Genomic DNA, 19,473 nt, shown 5'->3' with positions numbered 1-19,473 from the left:
CTGTGCTCACTGCTGTAGGCCCAGAAGCAGTGAAGAAAGCAGACAAAACCCTTGCCCACAGCCCTTAGTTTCTGGTGGTGGTGGTGCTGGGGGTGAGTGGGCAGAGACAGACAATTAGAGTAAAAATGTATAAGACAGCGATGAGGGTTACGGAGAGAAACAAGCAGGGCGGGGAACACTGGCTTCTGCACCACCACCTCCATCCTCCCGAGCCCCAGTTTCCTCCTCTGTAAAACGGATAGGTCGACGGTTCTGAACACCACCTAGGGTCCGGTCGGCAGCTGGACCTGCGCGCAGGGAGCTGCTTGCCCCTCATTCCCTATTCCTTCTTCCTCCCTCTCAACCCCTGGGGTTTAACAAAAAGAAAAAGCACCAGTTTTTTCAAAAGTGTGGATTAGACTAATGCAGCCCCTCCCCGCCCTCGCCTGGCCACACCATCGCCAACCGGCGAGATCAAATATCTCCATTTCCCGGGGACGCGGCGAGGGCGGGCGCGCGTGCCATGAGCCTCCGGGCCGCAGGCGGCAGCAGCGGGCGGCGGCCGGATACAATGTAGCGCGGAGGGCGGCGGGCGGGACACGATGTAGCCGGGGCGGCGGCGGTCAGGTGAGCGGCGGAGGGGGAGCCCGGGAGGGTCGGGGAGGGCGGGGGGTGCCGGTGGTGGAGGGACCCGGGGCTCCCGGCCCTCGGGGCCCACTCGGCCTGCCGCGCTCGGAGCTGGGGCACCCTCTCCCCGACGCGGTCACCGAGGGCGCAGGGGTGCGGGATCGGGGTGCCCGGGAGGGCTCAGACCCGCCGGGTCGGGGCGCCTGCCTTCCGGTCCTCACCGGGCGCGGGGCGTGTTGGTGCTCGGCTGTCCCTCACCCGCCGGGCGGGGTTAGCCCTCCAGACGGGGGTGCCCTCCCCACTGTCACTGCTTCCGGCTGTCAGCACTCGCGGTCCGCGGGACCCTAAGGCCCCAGGGACCCGCATGGCGGTGCCACCGCCGCGGGGGCCGGGCCGCTCCGAGCCTCAGTTTCCTCGCCTGTCAGATGTGGGGGGGGGGGGGGCGGTGGCAGGAACAGACCTGCCCCCCTGGGCGCTGGCCGTGCGGGTCCCCGAGCGGATGCCTGTTGTTTGGAGGGAAAGTGGAGGAGGTACCGGTGGGGGGTGGCCACCCCACCGGGCTTCAGGGACAAACAATCCTTAAAGGGACAGTGACCTGCGGCTGCTCCCTGCTGCTCCTGGCAGCCTCCTTCAAGGTGTGAGCAGATGGGGTGGATGGGGAGCCTGCCTCTCCAGGAGGAATGCTGGGGACCTGGGGGGGGGGGGGTGATGAGGGCCTGGTGTTCCAGCCACAGGCAGGACATGTCCAGTCACGGTGAGGGCGTCTGAGTCTCAGCCGTCGTCCCCCCCCCCCCCCCCCCCAGCTCCAGGGAGCCCTGGGCCGTATCTCTGGGTTTCCTTTCACTGCTAGTCAGGGAGCCCTCTGCCCCCACGGGAGGGGCGCTCTCTGGAGGAGGCAGGTTCTGGTGGCCGGTTTTCTTTATTCCTCCCAGTCTCTGCCTCCCGGACTGTTCCTCTGGGAGGCCTGGACTCTGTGGGGTGACCCTGGTGAGCAGGGGGGGTAGCTGTATGCCTGGCCCCTGTGTGAGAACAGCATCTGTCCACCCCTGGCCGCCCAGAGGAAAATATGATTCTCCAACTTGTCAGGAGGGCAATGGAGGCTGAGAGGTGAGGTCACTCCGCTCAAGTATCCAGGCCTCTGTGCCAGGCCTGGGGCTGGCACCGCCCACGGAGGTGAGTGAGAGAGCTTTTTGCAGGGGAGCTAGCTGGCAGCGACGAGAGCTGCTGGGCAGAGCTGAGTTCCTGCCTCTGATTCCTCTCGCCATAGATTTTTACATATGTTTTTGTTGTTGCTTTTAGAGAGCGAGGAAGGGAGCGGTAGAGAGAGAGAGAAAAATATTGATCTGCTGCCTCCTGGCACGTGCCCTGACCCATGGCCAGGGCTCCTCTGGCCATATTTTAGATGCCGTGAGGATTCCAGGCAGAGACCCCGGGGCGGGCTGTCTGTGATGGCAGTGTCCGTCTGATCAGCAGCAATTCTGGACAGTACTTCACCGCTGTGTACAAGTGCTCAGTCCCCCACCCACCTGGGAGGTAGGCATGCTCCCTCATTTATTTATGACAAGAAAATGGGGTCACATAGCTCATCACTGGGAGAGGCAGGGTGTCAGTCAGGTCTGTCTGCTTCTCGATGATAGTAGTAGCCGGGATGAGTTTTACCCAGTATCTACGGGATGCCTACTCTGTGCTGACCAGGGTGCTCAGAACTGGATTTAACTGATGCAATCGTAACAATAACACCATACAGTTGGCACCATTATTATCCCCATTTAAAACATGAGAACTTGGAAGCAAAGGAAGTGTTAACGTAAAAAAACCATTGAAACCTGTAAAGAATCTTTGTGAGTTTATTGGAGCCAAACTGTCAACATATGCCAGGAAGCAGAACCTAAACGCATTGATTAAGATAGTGCTCCGGAGAATGGTGGGGTTACATCTGCATTTATACATTCCAATCAAAGGAGGAACATAGGTGGGTTACATGAAATTCATTGGTGATAGATTAAGGAGGAGGGATAAGCAAAGCAGGGAAACCCCTGGGATTGGATAAAAAGTAAAATGATGGACACATACTTAGGTGGGTGCAGGAACAATTAACATGACAAATGAAAGAATCTGCTGCATCTGTCCTGGGCCCAGCACACCTGGCCATGCCCCAGGGGCTCCAGATACAGGGAAATCACAAGTTACCCACCCAAACATTTCAAGGGTGTGTTATCACAGATGCAAAAAGACAGATAGGCTCAGTTAAGGTAAAGGTTGACCTTGTCAGTGAAGATACCGGCCTAGGACGTAACTGCCCACCATCACTGCTTTTAATTAAAGTTTAATTTCAGACCATCCTTTGTGGTTACTTTAGGTCTCTGAGTTTGCAAAACCACCATGCAGCCCTCCCCTGAGCTTGTCAGGTCAGCATGTGGCCCCTTTCATCCACAGAAGGTTTAGGCATTTGCCCAAGGACACAGTGAGGCGCTCACAGAGCTGGGATCTGAATAAGGCCAATTTCTGTGATTTCCAGGAGGATGCTGGGGTGGTAGGTTAGGATCTGTTCTGGCCACAAAAGACAGAACTCCCCCTCCCAATATCAGTGCTTGAAACAGGTTTCTTTCTTTCTCATTTTAAGCAAGACCCAGGGTGAGCAACACAGGGCTTCTATGTCACAACCCAAGTGGCTGTTCCAGCTCCACCCCTCACATCTGCATCCCAGACAGCAAGAGGCAGGAAGAGATGGAGAGGGGCACCCCTCCTTTTAAGAACAATTCCCAGAAGTCTCAGGAGAGCTTTCTGTTTACATCCTATTGGTCAGAACATGGTCACATGACAACATCTAGCTGCTGGGAAATCATGTGATAAGATGAAAACCAGGGTTCCCACCCAAGTCAGTTTGGCTCAGTGGATAGAGCGTCAGCCTGTAGACTGAAGGGTCCCAGGTTCGATTCCGGTCAGAGCACATGCCTGGGTTGCGGGCTCGATCCCCAGTGTGGGGCGTGCAGGAAGCAGCTGATCAGTGATTCTCTTTTCATCATTGATGGTTCTCTCCCTTCCTCTCTGAAATCAATACAAATAAAAAAATTAAAAAAACACTAGGGTTCCTCACTATCAACATAAAACCAGACCTGTGCTTTGCTAAAGCAGTAAAAACGTATTTTATTCAGGAGGATGGCAGTAGGGGATAGAAACCTCTGTATGGAATGAACTCCGAATACAGCATTGGCCACTGGATTTATAGCCAGGGGCAGGATGGGGTCAGTGGATGGAAAACTGCTAAGCGGTAACGTCAAGTGTGCAGGGGATTCTGGCTAAACAGACCTAACATCTCTGAAAGCTGAGGCGGGGGCAGGGGCAGGAGAGGAACGAGGAACCCAATCAGGATGAGGGTGAGGGAGGGACTCTTGCCAAAATGACTGACTAACTTAGCAGGATATTTGCTAAAGCTGATTTCACCAGGAAGGCACAGATGGGCTGGGAGAAGGTCCAGGGCCTGAATGGAGTCTGTTCCAGCAAAGACTCCTCACCAAGGAAGGAGGGTTAGGGTACTTCCCAGGACACTGGCACCTGCCATGGGGGGGGGGGGGGTCACTGGGCATCAGGGTCTAAACACCCTGTGTGAGCAGCTTAAAGCCGTCAGGTAATAAGAGGGGGCTTGAGCCCATGCGCCTGGGCCTCCCCTGTCCTGACCTGGGGGCGGACAGTCCTTGGTGCTAGGCTCTGCCCAACTGGAGCTGCCAGCCCACTTTCCACCAGAGGTCGGACAGGAGAACAGGTCCCAGAGGGGATGGGGGTTCCTCACGGTGCAGTGGGCAGGGTGGGGGCGACCCTGGGTAGGGCTGTTCCTCTGTGCTCAGTTCTCTTTCTTGGGGGAGGGCAGGTAAGAATCATGGGATTGTCTTTTTTTTTTTTTTTAAATATATATATATTTTTAATTGATTTCAAAGAGGAATTGAGAGGGAGAGAGAGATAGAAACATCAGTGATTAGAAGGAATCATTGATCAGCTGCCTCCTGCACACCCCGTACTGGGGATCGAGCCCGCAGCCTGGGCATGTGCCCTGACTGGACTTGAACCCGGGATCCTACAGTCTTCAGGCTGATGCTCTATCCACTGAGCCAAACAGGCCAGGGCGGATTGTCTTTGGTAGTTAGGAATTACCTCTGACTGTAAACATGTAGAGAAAGCATAATCCTCACCCAGGCACTTAGTACAAATTCTTTTTTTCAAACACCCTACTTCCTATAGATCCCTTTCTCCCTGGAGGCTAAGGAATGTGGCCCAGCCAGTTAGGTGTGGGGACCGGGATATAAACTGCCCCCAGCCACAGCCCCTGCCTCTGTGGGAGCCAGCAGCAGCCCTGTCTGCAGTTTGCTGAGCCCTCAGGAGGGGAAGCAGTGCAGGCAGTGACGTAGGCGCTTCCTGCCTCTTTCCTGGGATCCCAAGGTATGAGGTCACTGACGCAGGCCACGGGGAGTGTCCGCGGGAGCCCAGGCCACGGGAAGGGCCCTGCCCAAGGCCTCGTGCAGGTGGCAGCGATGGCCTGGGCCCGGCATTGGCTCCAGGGGCTCCAGGACGGCGCTCTGGTGGTTGTCACTGAGTTGTGGTCGGGCTGTGATTTGGGGTGGTCCGATGGGGAAGGAGTCCCTGCTTGTGGGCCAGGAGTGAGGAACTGAGTCCTGGTGGGTGTGTGGGTGTCATGGGGGCAGTGAGCCCTCAGTGGGCAGTGAGGGTGGGGCTGGACTAGAACTAAATGAGGAACCTGGGACCTGCGGACCCTGTGCTGGGAGGCCGTCCTGCAGGGCACCCTGGGGTAGGTCAAATCCTCCTTCTGTCCCTGCCTGTGAGTGTTGGATGTCTTCACTCCTCCTGAGGGGACCACCGGGAGGCCTGGGTGAGGGGCTGAGCTGGTTGGGGACTAGCCGGGGGTGGAGGCTGTGGCGTGTGGGCCTCCAGCCGGACCCCCATGGAGAGTGAGCGAGACCAGGCATCCCCCCGAAACCCCGAAATGCAGAGCGGGGCGGGACGGGTGAGCTGGACGCTGTCTGCTCACCTCTGCCCCTCCTTGCCTTGCCCCGCAGGTGGGATGCTATGGAATATGATGAGAAGTTGGCCCGGTTCCGGCAGGCCCACCTCAACCCCTTCAACAAGCAGCTCAGGGCCGGGCAGCATGAGCAGAGGGCTGGCGAGGAGGCCCCAGACGTCGCTTCAGAAGGTGGGTGCCGGGGGCGGGTGGGCCATGTGACCCTCACAGCAGCGCCCACCCGCCCTTCCTGGTTCCTGCGGTGGGGGGTGCTGGCTTTCCCCCGGAGCTTCCTTCTCTCCACACGTTCCTTTGCAAATGGGACGGGGCTAGGCTCCCCTCAGCACCTCCTGTGGGCTCCCTGAGTCTCAGGGGCCCTTCTGACCCCCAGCTACCCAGCTTTCCACTGGGAAAAGGCAGACTGACTTCTCTCTGTTGCCTTCCACACCTGCACACGCTCACTCCAGAGACCCTGCCTGAGCTGGCCCCTGGGGAGCCGGAGTTCCACTGTGCCGAGCGTGTGATGGATCTCGGTCTGTCTGAGGACCACTTCTCCCGCCCTGTGGTAAGGTCCAGGGTCTGTGTGTGTGTGTGGGGGGGGGTGGGGGGGTGGGGGGGGTGGAGCGGGGGATCCACTGGTGAGCACCCAAGGCGTAAGGAGCCAGATATTTTCTTGTCCCCTGACCCTCAGGCAGAGGGGTCATGTGCATCTCAGCTAAGGTTCTTTAAATCTGAGGCCCACGAGACACCTTAACACCCATCAGCAGAACCAATTCAAGGGCTGGACCTGGGAAATGGGTTTGGGGGCTGCTGTTCTCGTGTAGGGCTGTTCCTCTCCCTACACTTTGGCTTCTTGTGAAGCAAATGTGAGGACTGACTTCATCTGGGGTTCCGCAGGCATGCTGCAGGGGGAGGGGGGAGGGGGAGGCAGGAAGAGAGGGAAACTCCCTGCCCACAACCCCCACCAGCCACCCAGCCGGGACGGCCACTCTTGTCTGTTGTAGATTTTGTTGCGTGGTTTGCTTGGTCACTGTGAGGTGCTGGACTTGGGGGGGTGCGGGGATGGGGGGACTGAGCCGTCGCTGGGCCTGGCGATTAAGCCAGAGGCCACTTCCTCTCCTTGATGACAGGCGAGTGTCGTTTCCCCAGCTTTAGTGAAATAACATGGCCAGAAAAGCGAGCAAATTTCTTTAGAAATTTAGGAAGTTGTGTTTTGAAAAACATCCTGAATGAGGTCTTCAGAGGCCTGTGGGTAGGCGGGTGCAGCTGGGGGGCAGGTGGTGTGGGGTGGTTCCTGCCTGGGCTGCTACCTTCCCTGGGCCTTGCGCCAGGTCTGCTCTGGGCCTAACTGTCCATGAGGATGGGTCTGGCGTGGACGGGAGACCGTGAGCGGCCGTGCGACCGGTGTGTCCCCCCAGGGTCTGTTCCTGGCCTCTGACATCCAGCAGCTGCGGCAGGCCATCGAGGAGTGCAAGCAGGTGATCCTGGAGCTGCCCGAGCAGTCAGAGCGGCAGAAGGACGCCGTCGTGCGGCTCATCCACCTGCGGCTGAAGCTCCAGGAACTGAAGGCAGGTGCCGGGCAAGCCCACCGGGGAGGCAGCTGGGACTGAGTGGAAGCCTGGAGGCCTGGGCTGAGGCAGAGGCCAGCCAGAGAGGCAGGTGGAGAGATGGGCTCTCGGTCCATGGGCAGATGCCTTCTCCATCAGTCTGATCTTAAGTGGCCAGTCCTGGGTCATGTGTCCACCCACTGTCGCAAGCAGGTGAAGTAAGTCCCCCCTTGAACCACAGGACTCAGATTGGGAGGTGGGGCTTCCTGAAGGTCGGGGTGATGGGTCCTGGAAGCCAAAAACCACATCTCTATAATGTCGTCCTGGATCTGTGCCTCTGGCTTGGCTGCACTGGCCCATGAGTCCCTGGGAATTTGGAAAGTGCTGTACTCATTAGGATGTAGATAAGGCTGTGGTAACAAAGATGCCAAAATACAGCGGCTTAAAGGACTTAGATGTGTCATTTTACTCTAGAAATGCCATAGGTGGTCCAGGCCCCGTGGCAGGTAATGGTGATGGGGACCCCAGGTCCTGCCTTCCTGTGGCTCTGACAGTCCCTGGGTGGCTACACTCCCATCTGGGCTGCACTGAGTCAGCAGAAAAGAAGGGAGGAAGGGCAGAGAAGGTCATGTCCCTCCTGCTCGCATATCCTTGGCCCTAGGTGCAGCACCCAGGTGCAAGGGGTGCTGAAAAGGTGGTCCAGGCCTGACTGATCACAGGGGTGTTCCATTGCTAAAGAGAAAAGTGGTGACATTGGGAGAAACTCCATCTGTTACAAGAGATGCCTGGAAGAAGTAAGTCAAGGGTGACCTGTGACTCCCGGTTCACCTGTGACCCCTCCCTGGGCTCTCTCCAGGACCCCAATGAAGATGAGCCCAACATCCGAGTCCTCCTGGAGCATCGCTTCTACAAGGAGAAGAGTAAGAGTGTCAAGCAGACGTGCGACAAATGTAACACCATCATCTGGGGGCTCATTCAGACCTGGTACACCTGTACAGGTGGGCAGGGACCCAGACCGGCTCCTCTGGGTGGGCAGTCAGGTCCCCGGGGCAGGGCAGAGACCTCGCAGGTCTGCTGCTGTATCTAGTACTCAGATTCTCGACCATGTACTTGGTGTTCACTGAGCCCTGGGCATGAATAAGGGTGGAATGAAAAGGCATCATGTGACATTTAAGCAAAAACTGGGAGGTCAGGGACAATCCAGGTACATATCTGGGGAAGAAGGTTCCTGCCAGGAGGTGTCCGCAAAGGCCCTGTGGTCCGTGTGTGCGGTGTCTGCAGTGAAGAGCAGAGAGCAGCGTGGCTGCAGCATTGTGTCTGAGGGGAGGTGTGGTCGATGTGGGCTCAGAGGTTGTGGGCCCGAGTGAGCTGTGGCCTCAGCAGGTGCTGCACACACTTAAGTTGTAACAGGGTCACTCTGGCTGCTGAGCTGAGCATGGACTAAAGGAGGGATGCAAGGTGGAGGGGGAGGCGGGTGGCACTCTGACCAGGGTGGGGCGGTTGGGGGTGAGAAGTGGTCACTAGAAGAACAAGCTGAAGGACTAGAAACGGGTGCGTGAGAGAACCGTTGGCTTCATAGTTTTCAGTCTCAGCAGGTGGAAGGATGGGGTTTCTGAGGTCTGAGATGGGAACCCTGGGGTGGGTTTGGTGAAGGAGAGCCAGAGTTCCACTCAGAGTGGGTGTAAAGCCCTTTAGGTGTCCAGGTGGGAATGGCAGGTTCAAATCGGAGTTCAGGGGCAGAGTGCACACTCCTTCAGGCCAAGGGACCTGCAGTGAGAAGCTCTTGGATTGGCCTGGGAATCTGAGTAGCCCCTCTGAGGCTCCTGGCGGCTGAAGGTCAGCCTGGGCCGCGGGATCCCCCCGACCTCTAAGAGGCGTATCCCTGGCCCTCCACCCCCAGGGTGTTATTATCGCTGTCACAGCAAGTGCTTGAACCTCATCTCCAAGCCCTGCGTGCGTTCCAAAGTCAGCCACCAAGCCGAGTACGAGCTCAACATCTGCCCAGAGGCGGGGCTGGACAGCCAGGACTACCGGTGTGCCGAGTGCCGGGCGCCCATCTCTCTGCGTGAGTGCCCAGGAAGGGGCAGGTGGAGGCAGCTGTCCTGGGCAGGGTAACAGGCCAACATCTGGATGAGAGCACTGGATACATCAGGTGGCTAAGGCCAGCATGGCTCCTGCAGGTGCCGTCTCTCTCTCCCGGGGAAGCGACCCTGGGCTGCTATGGCACCTTTCCTCGTGGTGCAGGCAGACTGGGGCTCCAGCGCAGGTCGTCTAGGAGTGCCGTGCGGCTGGTGGGCCTGCGCTCAGCCTCCCGTGTGCAGCCCTGTTGTCACAGAAAGCCCATGGTCGGCACGCACTGTGTCAGGCCTTGGAGACAGCAATGTTAATCCACTGGGTCCCCTCAGCAGTCCTGGCGGGCAGTCCTGTTATTGTCCCATTTTACTGGTGAGAAAATTGAGGGCAGTGAGACACCCTGACCTGCCTGATGTCCCACGGCTCTTTCTCCTGTATGTCGTGGGTTTAGCTGGACCATGGGACCAGCGCCATGTGCGGCAGAAGCCCTGTGCGCATGCGTGTGGCTGGGACCCTAAAAGTAGCCGGGACTTGGTAACAACCTACCCCCTCTGCAGGGGGTGTGCCCAGCGAGGCGCGGCAGTGTGACTACACGGGCCAGTACTACTGCAGCCACTGCCACTGGAACGACCTGGCTGTCATCCCGGCGCGCGTGGTGCACAACTGGGACTTCGAGCCACGCAAGGTGAGGGTGGGAGGGCTGGGGCGCGGCCCTGGGGTGTGTGAGGGGGCGTGGCTCCAGGAGGCCTGGGGGGAGGTGGGCGGGGGCGTGGTCAGGATGGCAACCTGGTCAGGTGCTGACTGGCGGTGGGGCGTGGCTGGGCCTGGGGGGCCGGTGTGTGCTGGAGGGGCCACTCCCTGACGTTCCCCCAGGTGTCCCGCTGCAGCCTGCGTTATTTGGCGCTGATGGTGTCGCGGCCAGTGCTCAGGCTTCGGGAGATCAACCCTCTGCTGTTCAACTACGTGGAGGAGCTGGTGGAGATCCGGGTGAGGGGGTGGGGGGCATGGGGGCGGCTACCTGTCCTGTGGGAGCAGAGGAGAGACACACCTGCTGAGGTTACTGGCCCATCAGCTGTCCTCTAGGCCCAGAGGAAATTTGAAAATGTCTAGTAGCCACATTAAAAAAGTAAGAAGAAGCCAGTAAAGTTATTTTGAATGACATATTTATTTCACCCAATATACCAAAAGATTGTTTGAATATAATCACTGTACCTTATTAAGACACTAGAGGCCTGGTGCATGAAATTCGTGCATGGGTGGAGTCTCTAGGCCTGGCTGGAGATCTGGGCCTATTGGGGCAGTGGCACCCAGTCCCATTCGGGGCCAGGCCGACTGGAGCCTGCTGGCTGCCAGCTGCCAGTCAGGGCCTTCCCGCTGCGGGGAGGGACCTGCTGGCAGGGGGGAGGTTGGCTGTGGGAGTGCACTGACCACCATGGAGCAGCTCCTGTGTTGAGCATCTGCCCCCTGGTGGTCAGTGTGCGTCATAGCAACTGGTCGTTTCAGTTGTAACGGTCGCTTAGGCTTTTATATATATAGATTACATTCTTTTTATTTTTTCTCCTCCGTCTTTTAATTCCCTGTGCCTTTTACACGTGTGGCAATCTGGTCAGCCCAGCCAGCTCCAGTGTCAGGAGGGACGTGACTGGTGGGACGGCCGGGAGAGGGGCCAGGCATCTCCCTCGCCCAGTGGTGCCAGGCCCGGAGGTAGTCAGAAAGGATCAGATTGCATTTACAGGGCAGGTGACTCCGGCAGAGCCCAGGCCACCTGGGCTGCGGAGGTCTCTGCATCCCTCTCGGACGTGAGGGTAGAGCCACAGGGTGACGGAGCCTCAGCGTTCTGCCTGGCCTAGAAGCTGTGCTTTGCCCTTGAGCCTGGTGGGAGCACTCACAACAAGGCCCTTCCTGGGGGGTGTCAGGTGACACGACTCCCTCCAGGGCAGCCCCCACCGCCACACAGAAGTGCCAGGGGCAGCCCTGCCCTGGCCTCGGGGCCCACCTGCCTCTCTTGTCCACAGAAGCTGCGCCAGGACATCCTGCTCATGAAGCCATACTTCATCACCTGCAAGGAGGCCATGGAAGCGCGTCTGCTCCTGCAGGTGAGACGCCCGCCCAGGGGGGTGTGAGGGCAGGTGGGAAACAGCCAGACAGAGGAGGACCCATCACGTGCAGGTCTTTTCAGATGGCTCGGCAATTTGTGTTGGCACAACAGCCTCTAGCAGAGGGTCTTCCACACTGTCCCAGGCAACACCAGGTCTGTCATGAGCAAATAGGCATTCTACCCAAAATGTTCTCTGATCACACCAGTGTGTAGGGCGCTGTGAGGAGCGGGCAGCGTCCCTGCAGCCTCTGCGTGACTCTCCATGACGCGGGCCAGGCACAGGCCTGCCGGGCTGGGTGGACCACGAAGCACACTTTTCAAGGCTGACCTCTTCGTTCCGCCAATATTCACTGAGTGCCTGCTGTGGGCAAACACTGTTGTAGATACTGGGGCACAGTGAACAGAACAAGATCCTTGCCTCATCTCAGAGGGGGCCCTTCAGGGGGGAAGATAAGAAAAATTAGCTGTTCATGAGGTCGGTGAGGTCTGTGGACAAGAGGAGGCAGAGAAGGGGATGGGAATGTTGGGGTCAGGACGGGAGGAAGAGCTGTGTGCCAGGCAGAGGTGGGGTGCGTGGGCAGCAGCAAGGTGGCCAGTGTGGCTGGAGGGGCTGACGCCTGCTTCTTCCATGAGCTCCCAGGACCCGGACGGTGGGTGGGCAGGGGGAGGGGCCCTCCTGGGGCTTGGAGTCATGGCTGCTGGACCCGTAGCTCCAGGACCGGCAGCATTTTGTGGAGAACGATGAGATGTACTCAGTCCAGGACCTCCTGGATGCCCACACCGGCCGCCTGGGCTGCTCGCTCACTGAGACCCACACGCTCTTCGCCAAGCACATCAAGCTGGATTGTGAGGTGGGTGCCCCACTGAGGACCAGCCATCTCTCCTCGTCCAGCCCCCAGGGCAGGGAGGGTGGTGCGTCCTGGCTTCAGATGCCCTCTGGAGCAGCACTGACTTGCTCCCACCCCTACCTCCACCCCCACCCCCAGCGGTGCCAGGCCAAGGGTTTCGTATGTGAGCTCTGCAGAGAGGGTGACGTGCTGTTCCCCTTCGACAGCCACACATCCGTGTGCAGTGACTGCTCCGCTGTCTTCCACAGGTGGGTGTGGCCCCACTCCACCCCCAGCCACAGGGAGAGGGATGGGGAAGATGTTTGGGGCTTGGTCTTTGCTGCCTGGTTTTCAAAGCCCTTTGCCTTGATCCTGAGATAGGGAGTTAGGCCCTGATGTGTGTGCCTGAATTGCAAGATCCACTGGGACAAGCACCTGTGGGGCTGGGGAGGGCCCAGTGTGAGCCCCACGGCTGTCCTGCTTCCCTATCCCCAGGACTGAGGTGGGCCTCTCGGGGTTAGCATAGGCCATGGTGTCCTAAACCTAGTTCCTGCACTTCTAATGTCCGAGTGATATTTTTTCCAACTTCTCTAGGCTGAAAGAAATACCTAACATTTTGTTCATTAAGTATTTAGGTTAAACAACGTAAGCATTTATGAACTAAAGACTTGCTGAATGTTTGGGAAAATAATACACATAAATTGGAAGAAAGTATTTTAACTGTTTAAGAAGCATAATTACTAATAATAGGAGCCTGCCTGCTGGGCCCTGCACAGCTTCTCACAGTGGCCTCAGATGGGACAGCGGCCCCCGCTTCTGCCCACACTGGGTGTTTCCTGCCCCTGGCTGTTGTCATTGCAGCAGCTGACGTCACAGCTTTGAGAACTGGGGTTGCTGTCACAGGAAGGGTTCATGTTTAAGCTGTGAAGTCCCTTGAGCTAGCAGTTTGCATGGTGTGTGACATGTCAAATGCTGCTGTGCCCCCTTCAGAAATTTAGCCCACGGGCCCCTGTGCCTCCACAGTGCCTGGGGCAGAGTGCACAGTGGTGATGGGGCAGGTAGGGTTACCGAGACTCGAAGAGATCCAAGCCAGACTGTCCTTGTCAGACATTGATAGGTGCCAATCACAGGCCCAGCAGGCACTTGTGGTACAAACCCTGCTGTGCCCTTTGGAAGACACTGCCTCAGTTTCCCCAACTATAGAGGGAGCCTGGTTAGGAAGCTTGAGGACTCACTGCTAACATCTTCTATGCAGAGGCCGTGCCCTGTCCCCAGGGTCTGACCCTGTCTGCCTGTCACTGTCCCCAGGGATTGCTACTATGACAACTCCACCACGTGCCCCAAGTGTGCCCGGCTCATGTTGCGGAAGCAGTCTCTCTTCCAGGAGCCTGGTCCGGACGTGGATGCCTAGAGCCACGGGCACCCCTCCCAAGCCTTTCTGGAGCCCACCCTACTGGTCATTGCCAAAGTCAAGGTGTTTCTTGTGCTCTGGACACCCCTGGGATGCAGCCCCTGGACCTCACCCAGGGGCCAGAGGGTGAAAGCACCACAAAGACCGTCAGCCCCCGGTCTTGCTGGGACTCAGGGCTGTGCCTGGCTGTTTCCTGCGTGTGCTGCTGTGAGGGCCAGAGTGTGCCCCCTACCACTGCAGGGCTCCATGGTCAGGGGCGTGGGGGAGGGTTTCCGTCTTCCCCATGGTGAAGAGCCCCCCCATGTCCTTGGAGCCAGACTGCTGGGTCTTGGCTACCCTAAAAACCCTGGAGGGCTTCCAGGGAGTGGCTAAGACCTGAGGACGCCGGCTGCACACCCTCAGCCTTGGCCTGAGACTCATCTGTAGTGGATGGTTGGGATCACCCTGGAGGCTCCTATCCCCCACCCCTTGTCTCTTTGGGATCTCCTGCCTGTTCCTGGCTGAGGCTCTTACAGGTGTCCCCCAAGGGCCTGGCCCTGCCTCTACGGTTCTCTCCTATAGATTAGAGGTCGACAGGGCCAGTCCAGGGGTTACCGGTTCTTTCTACACACCATGGAGGGAAGGGGCCGTGGAGCTCTTTCCCCTGGGGGACCAGCTGTGGCTCCTGACTCGGCCTAGCCCGGCTCACTCTGGTGCTCTGAGCTGGGTGGCTGGGGGTCCTGCCTCCAGGTGTGGCTCTGGGAGAGGTTCCAGAGGTTTGAGTGGCATTTCTGGGGACAAGATTTGCCCTGAGATGGTCTGTCCTGCTACAGTGCCTGTGGAGGATCCGGACAGCTCAAGGACCACCAGCCAGGGCCTTGTTAGGGACCCTGAGGTCAAGTGCTGGGAATATTTGCTCCAGTGAGTTCAGGCAGGAAGCCTAGAGTCCATGAAGGAAGATGAGCACGAGGAGTGTGACGCCCCATCTGACCAAGGACCCCGGACGGAGGATGAGGCCCACAGCTCTTCATGGGGGAGCTGCAGGCAACCTCGACATTTGCAGGGATGTTTCCTGCATCAGAGACCCTGCCTTTGAGGGGGCGGCCTGGGGGCAGTCTTTCCTGCCCTGCCCTGGACTGTGATTGGCTGTCACGGACAGGTAGTGGTGGTGGGCAGGGAACACAGCCACTGGGTTCCCCATCACCTTTGACTGGGAAGCCCAAGAGGAGAGGCTGCAGCCAGCAGAAGGGTCAGCTCAGCTTGTTGGCCATTGGCCGACGCAGGGGTGCTGAAGACTGTCATGGGGCGGCTTTAGGCGATCCTCTTGCTGTCTGCTCTGACCTGCCTCTGTGACAGCGAGAAGGGGGTCGACAGCAGGTCCTCAGCCTGCCTCTCTTGTAGGGTTGCAGAGGGTTTAACCAGTTAACTACCACGCGTCCAAAACGGAAGCCATCCCCACACGCCACAGTATTTTGAATTTAAAAAAATCAATTTGCAATGAATATTATAAAAATAAATATATTACAGTTTGAGTGTTCTTGAATATTTTCAGCTGAAAATTCTCACAAAAAAATGATTTTAAAGTTGGTCAGAGCTGCCACTTAGGGAAAACATTTTTTATAGACGCGCGTGGCGTGTGGGGAAGGTCCGCCGCTTGTGTCTAGATGCTTATGGCGTACAGGGGTTAAGGGCAGGTGCTCGGATCTGCACCTTTTCACAGCTGCACGTCTGTCTGGGGACAGAAGCCATTCCTGCGTTCATGTGTTAGGGTCAGTGTCCAGAAGAAACACTAGCATGCTGGCATTTGTCGGACAGAATTGGCTTTTTTAATTTATTTTTTTAGCTCCCTCAATTACCTCCTGCCCTAACACCTCTTCCCCACCTATCCCTTCTGGATGACAAAGTCTCCAGACAGAATCACATGTGGTCTTTCTGAGTCCACAGCACTCTAACAAGAACCCACAGAGGAACCAGTTTGCACAGCCAGCACCTTACAGAGGAGCAACGAGGGGCACCCAGCTGGAACGATGCTGCAGCCACTGTCTCATTAAATCTGTGATCTCTAGACTTTGCTGTGTGTGGTGAATCAAGGACAGGTCAGGGTTTGTTGACAGGCAAACCAATTGTGGGTTCTAGGAAAAGCCTACAACCTGCCCCACCCAATTGAGTCTCATTAATCTGGTTTGGGGAGAAGCACTCTTGATGGGTGATGAGCTCGGGCATGGGTGTCAGACATAGGCCTGAGTGCTCCGATTCCCTTCAGCCTCCATTATCCTATGAGATGGATGAGAATGCAGACTGTCTCATGGGCTGTTTGGGGGTTAGGAGTCACTGATCACTGAGCGGGGCATGCAGAGAATGCTCAGTGTCCTAATGGAAGGACTGTCTCATTGACCCAGCATCACAAGAACGTCACAGGTCCTGTGTCTGTCACATCTCGTTAGGGCCCACTACAAGGCTCTCACTGAAACTCAAGGCTATTCCCGTTACCCTGGGACCACAGGAAACCATACATCCCTACTGCAAGTTATGTCCAAACCGCTGTAGGTGTCCATTTTCCTACAGAGATAGCTGCAGATCTGACCAGGACCTCAAAGGGGCTGTGACCCAGAGAACCTCGGAAATCTCTGCTCATCACCTATGTCCAGTTGCAATCCAGATAAGCTGTCAGCAACCCTATTCCTAAAGGTTTGAACGGCACCTCAGCTACAAATAACTAAAGCTCTACTTTGGATATCGGGGAGGATGCAATCTTTTTCCCCTTTCAGGTTATGGAATAGTAATTAACATTTTGACTTTGACTTAGACTTGCAGGAACGTTGCAGAAACATTCCCACGTAGCTGTCTCCTGGATGGCCTACATGGAAACAATTTGCTCCATTTGGTTCATTCTTTTCTTCTCTGAACCACCTGACTGTAGGTTGCAGAGGACGCCACTTTGCCTCTCAGTACTTGTGTATATTCCTCCCAACCAAGGAAATTACCTTATATGGCCTCGGTGCAATTATCAGAAGACAACAAGAAATTAACATTGCTTAAGTTGTCATGCGTTATTTTTTAAAAAGTTACCTTTATCTATTTCTGGACTTTCTAATTCCAGTTCTGACTACTAAAGTGCTTTAATTACAGACCCAATGTGTTTTAATGTCTAGACGTGCTAGTCGCCTCATAGGTTTTTTTTTTCATGAGTATTCTAGAATGCAATCTTTTTTTTTTTTTACAAAAAAATGTTTTTATTGATTTTAGAGAAAAGGGGAGAGGGAGAGAGAGAGAGAAGCATTGATTGGTTGCTTCCCATAGGGCCTGGGACTGATGAACCCAAAACCTGGGAATGTGCCCTAACTGGGAATTGAACCAGCGACCCTTCAATGCAAGAGATGACACTCAACCGAGCCACACTGTCCAGGGCTCATGCAAATTTTTTAGAGCACATATTTAAATAAAATTTTAATGACAAAATTTGATACTCAAGTCTCAAAATTAAAATATCAGAAATAGGGTTTTCAGGGATGTTAAATCTCTGGAAGCAGAGAGACTTGGCTGAGCCTCATCCATTGAGGTCATTTTGTTGCTTCTGGCTTTACTTTAACTTTTGGTTACACACACTGAAAAACAACCTAAGATAGTTGCTTTAAGCGTCGCTTTTTCTCATTGTACAATTCCCTGTAGCAATTTATGGCACCACTGATGGCTCTCGAAGCTTTCAGTTTCCACTCATCATTGGGACTGCTACTGGTAAGGATCTGTAAGCCAGCCTCAAAATGTGAGAGGGCTGCGGAGAGTTCTCCTGTGGTTAGTTGACGCAGAACCGGTTGAGTGTCTTCACTCTCCTCCTCTCCTGCTGGCCCCTGTTCTAGCTGCGTCAGCTCCTCACTAGAGAGAGCTCCTCGTGTGACTGTAGCAACTGGTCCACGTCAGCTCCACAAGCTCTTCAAAAGCCAGAGTCCTGGCAAGGGTCATAATGCTTTTTGAAGCTGTGCAATGTTATCTGTTTGGGAAAAATTCTGGAATTGAACACACTGGGGCCACATTTTCTTCCACACACTGTTCATTGTTGCTGGCCTGAGTGCCTCCCAAGCTACTGCAATGTTGTCTACAGCATCCAAGATGTTGTAGTTTCTCCAAAACTCCCTGATCGTAGCTGTATCCTCCCCATCTGTTGCTTCTAGCTGGCATGTGCGCAAAAGTCCTTCTCAGGTAGTGAGCTTTGAAGGTGGAGGCTACGCCTGGACCCATGGGCTGGATGGAGTCAGCTGTACTGTCATGAAGATATTCCACTTACAGTATCAGACAGGTCACTCAAACTGACCGGGTGGCATGGTGCACTGTCCAGGATGAGCAATGCTTTGTTGCTTAGGTTATTTTTGGCACAGTATTTTCCAACAGCAGGACAAAAAAAGTGCCTGAACCATTCAAGAAAAATGCTCCTGGTTGCCCAGGCCTTTCTGTTTGAGCGCCAAATCACAGGCAACTTGGGCTTGGAGTACCCCTTCAGAGCCCGGGGGTTTTCTGAGTGGTACACCAGTAAGGGCTTCAACTTCAAGTCCCCAGTTGCCACCAGCAGCAGCATCAAACGGTCTTTGGACGATTGAAACCCGGCTGAGCTTTTTCCTCCACAGAAATAAACGTTCCTTCAGGCATTCTCTTCCAATAAAGCCCTATCTCATCGACATTAAAAACTTGCTGGGGGGTGTACTCACCGTCTTCGATGATGCTCTTCAGCGCTTCCCGGTATGTGTCCCGGTTGCTAGCAGCTGTGCCGTTCATCTGGAAGTGGGGCAAACGACGGCGCTCCTTGAACCTCACAAACCACCCTTTACTGGCACTAAAGGTTTCTTTTGAGAGCTTTCCCCCAGGTCACGCTGTAACTCATCAAACAAGCTCTTAGCCTTCTCCTGGATCATGGCAACACTCCGCGGCAGGTTCCGCTGGCTCTGGTCTTCCAGCCACAGGCGCAGCCGCCGCTCCATAGCCTCCATGGCTGCACTTCGATGGTGAGTCAACCGAGCGGCCCTTGAGGGAGTAGCTACTTGGGAACTGTTATTTTTTCTTTATTATCTCGGATCGTCGCCACTGTAGAGACAGCAAGGTCCAAGGCCTTTGCGATCTGGCTGAGCTTCTCGCCCACTTCAAACCGTCGTAACACTTCTAATTTTATGTCCAGGGGAATTGCTTTCCGTTCCCTTTTGGCATTTGGGACGGCCTTTGGGGGCCTTCTCACGGGCATGATTGCCTCCAGAATGCAGGGAAACCACAGCAGTCCCCGGGGGAGAGGCCTGTGGACCCAGCTCGCTGGCAGGGCTTGCGGAAGGGAACCCGCTGGCGGAGGCGCAGGGGGGCCTCCCGGGGACGTGGGTCACCACAGGCTGCCCAGCTCGACGGCCCAGCAACAGGCTGCGCATCCTCGACGCGAAGGCGGCAGCCAGGGCTTTGGGGTCCGTCAGTGTCCAAACCCGGGACTGCACAGCTGCAGGCGCATCCAAACTGGCCGGGGTCCCCGTGTCCAGAGAACAAACAGAAAGTCGTGCCGGGGAGTCACGCTGCGCAGCACCCGCCGAGTCAGCTCCTTCGTTCTGAGGGCTCCCGGGCGCAGTCACACGTGTGCCCTGCACCCCCGCGCGCCGGTCGCAGCGGCCGACCCGGTGGGGCGGGTGGCGTTCGCTTAAGCGGCCGCGGCCCACGGAGGACCCGGAAGTGCGTGTCCTTGTCTGTGCCAGATTCAGAGTCGGTCTAAAGCACTCCTCCCGGCACCGAGTCCGCCTCGTTCGCTGGTTCCTGTGCTCCGCTGTCTGGAAGGGGAAGGCGGCGCTCACCGTCACTCCTTACAGTCAGGCGAGAAGCAGGCTCCTAAAGAGGTCCCGGCGCCGACTCCGCGGCCTCGCTGCGCATGCGCGCAGCTCCCGAGCCTGTCGGCGGCCTCT

At 56.4% G+C, this 19,473-nt stretch overlaps 2 protein-coding genes across 17 annotated transcripts; one reads left to right on the top strand and one right to left on the bottom strand.

The window, feature by feature from the left end:
* Positions 1 to 503: 503 nt before the first annotated feature.
* DEF8 (differentially expressed in FDCP 8 homolog) lies at positions 504 to 16,586 on the top strand. 16 transcript variants are annotated; one of them, XM_036303356.1, is made up of 13 exons: positions 5,255 to 5,407; positions 5,676 to 5,809; positions 6,009 to 6,182; positions 7,036 to 7,185; positions 8,021 to 8,162; positions 9,065 to 9,229; positions 9,795 to 9,922; positions 10,111 to 10,224; positions 11,253 to 11,333; positions 12,046 to 12,186; positions 12,322 to 12,431; positions 16,118 to 16,240; positions 16,359 to 16,586. In XM_036303356.1, exons 2-12 carry the CDS (start codon positions 5,681 to 5,683, stop codon positions 16,236 to 16,238), a joined length of 1,455 nt encoding a protein of 484 aa, XP_036159249.1. In that variant the 5' UTR covers positions 5,255 to 5,407; positions 5,676 to 5,680; the 3' UTR covers positions 16,239 to 16,240; positions 16,359 to 16,586. The 16 variants fall into 16 exon arrangements, 14 of the variants coding, with proteins under 14 accessions (XP_036159254.1, XP_036159243.1, XP_036159241.1 ...); XM_036303361.1 differs by lacking the exons at positions 5,255 to 5,407; positions 16,118 to 16,240; positions 16,359 to 16,586 and adding exons at positions 504 to 606; positions 13,471 to 15,617 and having other exon boundaries at positions 6,085 to 6,182; XM_036303350.1 differs by lacking the exons at positions 5,255 to 5,407; positions 16,118 to 16,240; positions 16,359 to 16,586 and adding exons at positions 504 to 606; positions 13,418 to 15,617 and having other exon boundaries at positions 6,085 to 6,182.
* CENPBD1 (CENPB DNA-binding domain containing 1) lies at positions 15,462 to 19,465 on the bottom strand. The gene is given in 3 exon segments (XM_036303377.1): positions 15,462 to 18,390; positions 18,393 to 18,593; positions 18,596 to 19,465. Coding segments are annotated over 3 exon segments (654 nt in total). The 5' UTR covers positions 18,780 to 19,465; the 3' UTR covers positions 15,462 to 18,121.
* Positions 19,466 to 19,473: the final 8 nt, after the last annotated feature.

This window comes from Myotis myotis, unplaced genomic scaffold (assembly GCF_014108235.1).
Source record: "Myotis myotis isolate mMyoMyo1 unplaced genomic scaffold, mMyoMyo1.p scaffold_m19_p_37, whole genome shotgun sequence".
Lineage (NCBI taxonomy): Eukaryota > Metazoa > Chordata > Mammalia > Chiroptera > Vespertilionidae > Myotis > Myotis myotis.
This window is presented reverse-complemented; position numbering and strand designations above follow the sequence as displayed.

Excerpts from the sequence above, each read along its gene's own strand:
- DEF8 (XM_036303348.1), top strand. The coding sequence starts at position 5,681 with ATGCTATGGAATATGATGAGAAGTTGGCCCGGTTCCGGCAGGCCCACC. Across the intron at positions 7,186-8,020 it reads TGAAGCTCCAGGAACTGAAG|GACCCCAATGAAGATGAGCC; the intron begins GCAGGTGCCGGG and ends GGCTCTCTCCAG. Across the intron at positions 12,187-12,321 it reads ACATCAAGCTGGATTGTGAG|CGGTGCCAGGCCAAGGGTTT; the intron begins GTGGGTGCCCCA and ends CCCCACCCCCAG.